This window comes from Heterocephalus glaber, unplaced genomic scaffold (assembly GCF_053883595.1).
Source record: "Heterocephalus glaber isolate CG9 unplaced genomic scaffold, H.glaber_assembly_v1.0 deba00000470, whole genome shotgun sequence".
Taxonomy (NCBI): domain Eukaryota; kingdom Metazoa; phylum Chordata; class Mammalia; order Rodentia; family Bathyergidae; genus Heterocephalus; species Heterocephalus glaber.
In genome coordinates this window covers 9,991,347-10,000,000 of record NW_028258145.1, presented here as the reverse complement: position 1 = coordinate 10,000,000, position 8,654 = coordinate 9,991,347, and the positions used below count along the sequence as shown (strand labels likewise).

The 8,654-nt window shown below is 49.1% G+C and overlaps 1 protein-coding gene across 5 annotated transcripts in view; it reads left to right on the top strand.

Moving 5' to 3' along the window:
• Uxs1 (UDP-glucuronate decarboxylase 1) overlaps positions 1-4,177 on the top strand; it is a 52,419-nt gene extending 48,242 nt beyond the window's left edge. For 4 of the 5 annotated variants that reach the window (XM_004844494.4, XM_087204171.1, XM_004844493.4 and 1 more), the window contains 4 exons: positions 59-119; positions 235-292; positions 1,257-1,360; positions 3,362-4,177. In XM_004844494.4, coding sequence (XP_004844551.1) covers positions 59-119; positions 235-292; positions 1,257-1,360; positions 3,362-3,496 — 358 coding nt within the window. In that variant the 3' untranslated portion in view covers positions 3,497-4,177. Of the gene's footprint in view, positions 1-58; positions 120-234; positions 293-1,256; positions 1,361-1,646; positions 1,789-3,361 lie in introns of all 5 variants that reach the window. The other variant, XM_087204164.1, reaches the window with a different exon arrangement.
• Positions 4,178-8,654: the final 4,477 nt, after the last annotated feature.

The following is an 8,654-nucleotide window of genomic DNA, read 5'->3' as shown; positions in this document are numbered from 1 at the left end:
GGTGCCTGGCTCTCAGGAGCCTCGCAGTGGGGCACCTCACCACTCCCTTCTCTTCTAGTGACCTGGTAAATGGGCTGGTGGCACTCATGAACAGCAATGTCAGCAGCCCCATCAACCTGGTGAGTGGCTGCCCTTGGTTCCCAGGAACAGCAGAGGGGCTCTGCTTGGGATGCAGCTGGGGTGGAGGTGCTGCTCTGTCCTTACCCTTATAACCAGAAACCATGTCTTCCGCAGGGGAACCCAGAAGAACACACAATCCTGGAATTTGCCCAGTTGATCAAAACCCTTGTTGGTAAGTAGGGCAGACACTTGTTGAACCAAACTGTCTGTGCTTAGCTGGCCACTGACAGCACCGTGGGCAGAAAGTGGGTAATTGCTGTATGCAGATGTCCTTGGGTCAAAGCAGACTTGTCACCAGGAGCACTAATTGCTTTCTAATTCTTTAATTAAGAGAGACAGAAATGGGTGAGCTTTCTCTTGTTCATTTCCCATCTCAGGCCTGTGAGCCGTGGGAGGAAGAGTTCTTGGCATCTGACAGTGACTGTGTCAGGTGGCCCTGCGCCTCAACAGTCACTTGATTTGATTTTCAAACACTGGTCCTGGTGAGACTAGGATTTCAGAGAACAGGAGAGAGCAGCCTGTGGAAACACTTTGTAGCTTGGCCAGGCTGAGACATAGGCACTGTGTGACCTTGGGGCAGCCCCCGCCCAGCCACACACAGCCAGGAGTTCACAGGGACCTGCTATCCTCACTGCTCTCCCTTACACGGGGCCTCTTCTGTGGGACTGATGGGGAGTTTGCATTCAGGACACACCAGCTCGGCCTGATGGGCTAGACTTGGGTGGTGGGGTGGCCTTCGGGGACTATGCAGACCCAGGATGTCAGACCAGCATAGTTCTAACCGACTCAGCACAGCTGGCCCCATTCTGCAGGATGGCAGAAGCCACATCTGTCTTCTGGTCCATAGCAGTGGCAGTGTCTTGCAGCGCCAGCCCCTCCAGATATGGTCCCTGGTTTTGGACTGGGGTCTGTCTGTCCCTCCCCAGTGAGTCAGGACTGCTCAAGTCCTGTGCTGTGGCCTCAGTCACTGGGCTCTAGGCTGACCCCACCCACCCATCTTGACATCATGGAGCTGTGTAGACATGGCTTGTGTCTTGTTCATGCCATGATGGGAGTTTGTTGTGTACAGTGGGAAAACCCAGTCAAGTGGTCCATATCCTCTCTCACCTTCTGTCTTGTTACTCAAAACGACTCAGGTAGCGGGAGTGAAATCCAGTTTCTCTCCGAAGCCCAGGATGACCCACAGAAGAGGAAGCCAGATATCAAGAAGGCAAAGCTGATGCTGGGTTGGGAGCCTGTGGTGAGTGGGGGTCCTGACCCGCAAGCCCTGCCCTACTCAGGAGGCCCAGGCAGGCACATGGCTTGCTACATGCCCTGAAGTGCTTTTCCAGTGCCCTGTGCCTATCCTGTTGCCAGGAGATGGCCAGGGCTGCCAGAGGCACTGACCAGGCAGCCCCAGCTGGAGGGGAGCGAGACCACTGCCCACCTCCTGTGCCCTAGCTGAGTGGACCTATCTTTCAGCTGCCTGCTCCTCCTATAGGGGAGGACCCCTACAGGTTCTGAGCACCCTCATTCCCTTCCTGCAGAGCCGGGACAGGCCCACCCACCGTGGTATCCACTGCTGCATCCGTGTCCCCTCGTCCCCCATGCTGGCTGAGTATGGCCTCATGCTCAGAGTGGAAATGAGTGTGCTGGGTGGACATGGGGCACCCTGAGCGAGGACAATAGGTACTGCCGCCACCCTGTTGGATACAGTCAGGGGCAGGGACACACCCAGAGCTCACCTGAGCCCGAAAGTGCACATCACAGTGACCTGAGCAAGGGACCCTGGGGTTGTGGAGTGGGACCCTGGGGTTGTGGATTAGCACCCCTCTTCATGACAGTGGCCGAGCCCAGGGTCTGCCGAGGGCAGAGAATTGTGCAGATTGAAGTGAGATGGAGGGTGCCTGGCTCAGCAGAACCTGATGCCCCATTGCATAGCAGACACAGGGCAAGTAGGATGCTGCACGCAGGGTTTGCTTCAGCCCCTTGGTCGATCAACCCTGAATTGTAAGCCAGATATGTGGAGCACATCCACATCCACTTCATGGGAACCTCAGTGCCTCTGCTAGCTGAGCTGTGCTGGCTGGGTCTTGGGCGCAGGGCATCTGAGCCAAGGATGTAGACGTCTTCCACTAACTTGTGTGTGTGCCTGGTCGTGCATGTGTGCGTACAGCAGCTTATTGAGGTGAGATGGCCATTCTTACTGCGTGGCCCATTCTGAACTGGATTGTTTGGGTTTTCCTGCTTCTAAGCTGTTGAGTTCCTCACATGCTCAGCTGCTGCCCCTTCTCAGTGTCCATGTGTAAACACCCCCTCCCTGTACATAGCTCCTGTCCTCCCGTGTGACTGTGCCCATGGCTGAGCAGAGCTCTGATTTGCTGAAATCCTCCGTCTGCCTGCTTTTGTTCCCTGTGGTGTCATCCAAGCTTAAGGAGTGTGACCAGCACACAGCACACTGCCCACACTGAAATGCACAGGTGGACAGGTTTGGATGTGTTTGACACCTGTGCAGCCATCACCACGATCAAGACAGACCCTTCCATCCAGCAGCTCCTGCCCCCATTGGCTGTGCCCCAGCCAGTGCTCTGTTCTCTTCATACTTTTTTTGTGTGTGTATGAGGTGTGGGGATTGAACCTAGGGCCTTTAAGCTACATCCCCAGCCCTCTTCTATTTTTTATTTTGAGTCAGAATCTTGCTAAGTTGCTAGATTGCCGAGGCTGAACTTGAACTTCTAGTCCTCCTGCCTCAGACTCTCTCAGTGCTAGAATTTCTAGGATTTCACTTCTATTTATACTTTGAATCAGCAGTTTGGTTGACCCCCATTTGCTGTCTGCTGAAAGCAGCTCCAGGGCACAACTGCTTTCCATGCTGTGGGGATTGTCAAGGGCCACTCTTAGGCTAGTGGGGATGTGGAGTGTGGTGGACTGTCCAGCAGATGCAGCGGGTCTGGGGCTATGGCCTCTGGAAATGTCCTCCCTTCAACAAGTAGCGCATTCCCTCTGAAAGGACAATTTTTACGGGGATCTTCCTGATTGAGACAGTGCAGGGTCTCGTGGAGGCTGGAGCTCGCATCATGCCAGGCACCGTGCATTCCGAAAGTGGTTTCTGGTCCTTTGGCTGGGTGGGTGGGGCTTCTCCTGAGCGTTGTGAGGTTTCATGGATCCAGAGGATCCAGGGTCTCGAACCAGCACTTGCTGTCATCTCCCCCTGCAGCCACACCCATCTGCCCAGGTGACTGCGTCTGCTCTCTGTCCCCAGGTCCCGCTGGAGGAAGGTCTAAACAAAGCCATCCACTACTTCCGCAAAGAACTGGAGTACCAGGCGAACAACCAGTACATCCCCAAGCCCAAGCCCGCCAGGATCAAGAAGGGCCGGATGCGCCGGGCCCGCTGAGTCCCACTGGCTGCCGGCCCTAGGCACCCTTAAAGACACGGACTCAAGTTTTGTTTGTTTCTTGTTAAAGACTTAAAACAGGTGTCATGAAGAACAAACTGGAATTTGGTTCCGAAGCTTGCTTTAAAGACACGAATGTGCCTAAAAGCTCCCTCAGAAACTGCGGACTCTGCCTTGCACTTTTTGAATCTTTTTATGTAAAATAGCCTAGGTGCATCTTTGCGTATTTTCAAGGTTTTTTTTTTGCTGTGAGAGCCTGTGTCATGACTGTCATTGACAGTTTTATTTTCTGGTTTCTTTGTGAAGCTGAAAAAGAACATTAAATGGGATGAAAATGCCAATTTTATTTATAAAAGTGGGTACTTATAAATGAGATGTTATTCTACACATCAAGAAGAAAAACCAGCAGTATTGTCAGACGGGCAGCATTCGTTTTCAGACAGATAAAGAATTCCGTTGGAGAGCTTTATGTTTCTTTTTTAATTCAGAATTTTTCCAAGGTCTAGTTTTTAGTTGCAAACTTGACTTTGAAATATTTCTATTGGTCACCACGATCAAGGATATTTGAATCACTACTATGTTGTGCTGCATATTTGGGGGTGGGAGGGACAAAGTTAAAATATTCTTGGTTAACCATGGAAAAATATGCTATTTTAATAAAATATTGAGATTTGCCAGTCACAGGCTCTCAAGGGTTGCCTCTCTGCCTCACGTAAGACTTTGTTGGAGAATTTAGTCTAAGAAATTTCTGGAAACATGTAGGTTTGTGCCGTATGCTGTTTGACGTGTGGCCCCAAAACCATTTGTGTTACTTGGGCTGAATCTGTGTCCCTGCTCTGAAACACTTGGGACCTGAGGTATTTCAGAGCTCAGAGTTTTTTGGCTTAGGGGAGTATTTGCATAGACTTTACTAGTTGAGGATCCCTAATCCCAAAATCTGAAATTTGAAGTACTCTGAAATTTTGAGTGTCACATCACCACTCAAAAATTTTCAGATTTTAGATTTCTGGGTTGGCTTTTGTTTTTTTATTTTGCTTTGTTTTGAGACAGGGTCTCACTGTATAGTCCAGGCTGACCTTGAATTCACTATGCAGTCCAGGCTGGCCTCAAACATATTGCAATCCTCCTGTCTCAGCCTCCCAAGTTCTGGATTGGACAGTGTGGTTGTTTGACTTGTGTTAATTGTGGGAAGTGCTCATCTCTCCCTAGGGTCAGAATCCTTCCCTGTCCTGCAGCACAGGCGACACAAGCAAAGGGCAGCCATTTTTCTTGTATGGAGCCTCACGGAGTGAAAACTTGTGTCCAGGAAGACTACCAAGGCCTGGTGCCCAGGGTTTATTTTTCCCTCATAGTAAATGGAAGAAAACAGTGCAGTCGGATGAAGCAGCACATTGTCAGAGTCACTGAGTCTGCACCCCAGCAGCACAGGCCTGACGGGCTCTGGGACATGGTGTGGACCAGGCAGCTGAGGTGCCGACACTGCTGGCCCCTGGTCCTTCATAGTCACTTTGGTGTTGTTTTTGAATTGGACTCGTTTTCAAATCCACCTCTGGGGCCAGCCAAGGATGCGGTGGTGGTTTTGTTTCTTTGTTGAGCTGAATTCTCCAGATGAGCACAGAAGACTTGGTCCTTCGTGGCCCAGTGATGGGCCAGTGAGTCTGTCAGGGGATTTCTGGACAGTATATGGAAAGGGTCCTGTTGAGTGCTTTGAGCTGCTTGCAGTTCATTCCTAGCAAAGAGAATGAGCAGAAAGATGCAGAAAGCTCCCACAGGCAGGCAGGGAGCACAAAGAGTGCTGGGGTGGGTGATCAGCTGCCTTCTGCAAAGATGGACACGGGTAAAGGGACTGGGGCTTTGTTCCAGGACCACCATGGGAAAGCAGCACTCCCAGCGGCTCCGAGGCCTGCAAGGCCACCCTTCTATCACGTGCCCAGAGGCAGGAAGGACAGAACTGTCTCCCAGGGCCCAGGGTGCCCTCCAAGGGCGCTTCCCAGGGCCACCTCAGGGTTCTGACCCCCCCAAAGCACTGTGCAACTGCCCCAGCTGTGTCCCAAGTAGCCAGGCACCACTCAGTGACATACATGAGGGGCCTGTTCTGCCTGCACACGAGGAACCGGACTGATGGTTCTCAGTGGCCTAGTAGGCCTGGAGGCCAGTGACCTCGCTGAGTGTCCGGGAGTTCAAGGCCTGGGGAGCTGTGGGAGCAGAAACAGTGGAGACTCCAAATGCAAATCAGCCACACCATGCCATCCTGCCCAGGAGCCATCTGCAAGGTGCAGCCCAGGCAGCAGCCTCTCAGGCCCAGCCTCGCCACTGTGTGCAGGTGATGCTAGGGCTTTGGGACCTTCCACCCTGCTAAGCAGTGGGGGTTTTTTGCATCTTTTACCTCTCAGGAATGTTTCTCCCCTCCCTGCCCTGCTGTTGTGCCATGGAAGTGTATAATGTGTTTTCATTTCATGGTGGCTCACAGCTGAATTCGCCTTTTGTCTTCCATGAGGCTTGGGCTTCTGAGCGAAGCCCAGAGGGTCAAGACAGGCTGTGGAGGGTGGAGTGGTGCACGGTTTGCAGGAGGGGACAAGGACCTGGGGGCAGGGTGTGGTAGTCCCCCAGGGGCTGCAGGTTGGAGGCTAGGTCCTGGAGCAACAGTGTCCAGAGATGGTGTGGACCTTCATGAAGAGCCTGGTCTTAAACCCTTAGGTCACAAGGGAAACTGCTCTTGGAAAGGAATGAAGGCAGTGCTCGGTGCTGGTGGGCTCCTGAATTGTTCTCTTTTGTGATGTGATCTCTTCCTCCATAACACTGATGGGCCCTCACTGGAAGTCAAACTTAGGAGACCACCTGACCTTGGACTTTGAGCCTTCAAAACTGAATAAAACCTTTTCTTTGTAAAGTTAGCTGCCTCCAGTGTTTTGTTACAAAAGCTGTGAGCTTAATAAACCCTTTTTTTTTTTTGGTTTTGTTACAGTAACAATACAGACTAATACAAGCCTCAATGTTTATAAAGCTCTTACTGTTTTGTTACTTGTTGGCTTTAGAATTTCTGTATTTTACCTACCTTTGATTTGAAGTAAAGCCAGTGTAAGACAGTGTTGCGATCCAGGATGAAAGAGTTGAAATACCTGGTTCTCCTGTTTACTGTCCAGGTAATTTTTAAGGAAACCAAAGGTAAATAAAAATGCAAGGAAATGACTTATAATTTTCAAGAAAATAGGGTAGACACATTTTCTATTGTTCCAAGAAAGCATCATAAAAAAGTTTTGGACATAGTATAAGAATCTGAAGACAAACAGAAGAGGGTGTTCTGCCCGGTGACCTCAGGGCCTGCCAGGGACAGTGCCTCATCACGTCATGGTGCTTGTCACTCACCTCGTCACATAGGCAAGTGTCATCTTGTGTCACGAAGGGTGAGCACAGGACAGTGAGGTTTTGAGAGTCCATACTCATTACAGTATATCATTACAATTGTTCTCTATTATTGGTTATTGTTATTAATCTCACTAATAAGTTTATAAATTAAGCTACACAGGTATGATGTATAGGAAGAGCATAGTGTGCAGGTCCAGCACCACCCAGGAAGCACTGTACAAAGGGCTGAAGGGTACCCGCAGATGCTCAGATGAAATTCAAAAAAGGAAGAGAAAAGGTTTACCCACAAGAAGGCAGGAGAAAGAAAGCAAAAAGGAAAGTGGCAAATTTAAGCTTCAACATAACAATATTACATTAGGTGTAAATGTCTAACGGCAAATTAAGAGACAGATTGGTAGAGGGTTTTTAATGGCCCATCTCAGTGCTGTATAAGGGCACTCACTTCAAACAGAACAATATATGTAATGTGACAATGAAAGGATAGAAAAGCTATACCACGTAATATTGAATCAAGAGCAGGAGTGACTACCAAAATATTATAGAAGGTAGACTTCTGAGTAAGAAAGGAAAATGGCCAGAGTCAGAGAGGAAACCTGGATCATAATAAGGACCAATCCCCCACGACACACACAAGACTCAGTGTCCTCAGAAACGCTGCCCACAGCAGGATCTACTTGGCTTTCACAGGCGCCCTGCCCAACAGCTGCTTGAATACCCGCTTTTCCCCCAAGTGCTCATAGAACCTAGGCCAGGATACCGATCTCATACTTTGCCCTGATACTAAAACCAGACTGTACAACAGCTCTTGTTAATATTGATGAAAAAGTTTTAATGTTAGCAAATTGGATACACCGATATTTAAATAGAATTACATCCTGCAACCAAGTGGAGTTTATTGCAGGAAAACAAGACTGGATCAGTGTTTGAAAGACTTTATCAGTGTAATCCAGTGTTTTAATAGACTAAAAAAAAAATTCACGCTCATCTCAAACAATGGTGAAAAATCAAACGGTAAATCAGCCAGCGTTCTAACAGACTTCAACATGAAAGGTGGGTCTCAGATGAAGGGAGGAGAACTTATTTGCACTGCAAAGGATTAAGTAGGAATGAAGACTAGCTATAAAAAAATGGAATTTTATTTTTATTTCAATTATATTGGAGTAAAAACTTACTGAAGTTGAAAAATAAAATGCGGAGGGGTAACACCTGATTTTCCTATTTTGAAAGGTGCAGGTTGCAGTGATGAGACAAGCAGCAACAGGCGGAAGTGATGACAACAGCTTCGGAGTGACTGCTAGTGGGTTGAGGCTGAGTCCACAGCCAGCAGTGAAAATCACATCTGGCCACTAATCAAAGTCTTCAATCCTGGCCTTCCCAAGCAGTGGCAGGAGATAAAATCCAGCTGTTGTTGGCACAGTACAGACCTGCTTGGCAGTGTCCCCCTCAGTACTGAGCTACTTGATTTAATTTTCCTTGTGTTTTTGGAAGCAGGTTTATGTAGCCCCACGCTGACCTCAAGCTCGTGGTCACCAGAGATCCTCCTTCCTCAGCCTCCTGAGTAGCCACTGGGCTTTTCAGTGACGGGTGCTTACCACATCCCATTTTGAGTTTATTTTCCTAAAATTTCTTTCTCAACAACAGAAAAGGAACTGGAAATCAGAAAATAAAGGGAGAGAGAGCTGAATTTAAACCAGCAACCCAAAGGCCTTAGTTCTGTAGAGTGCACCCTACTGTGATTTGTATAAATGGCTCCCACAGCCTCTCCCTCACTGCTCCATCTGCTATTTACATG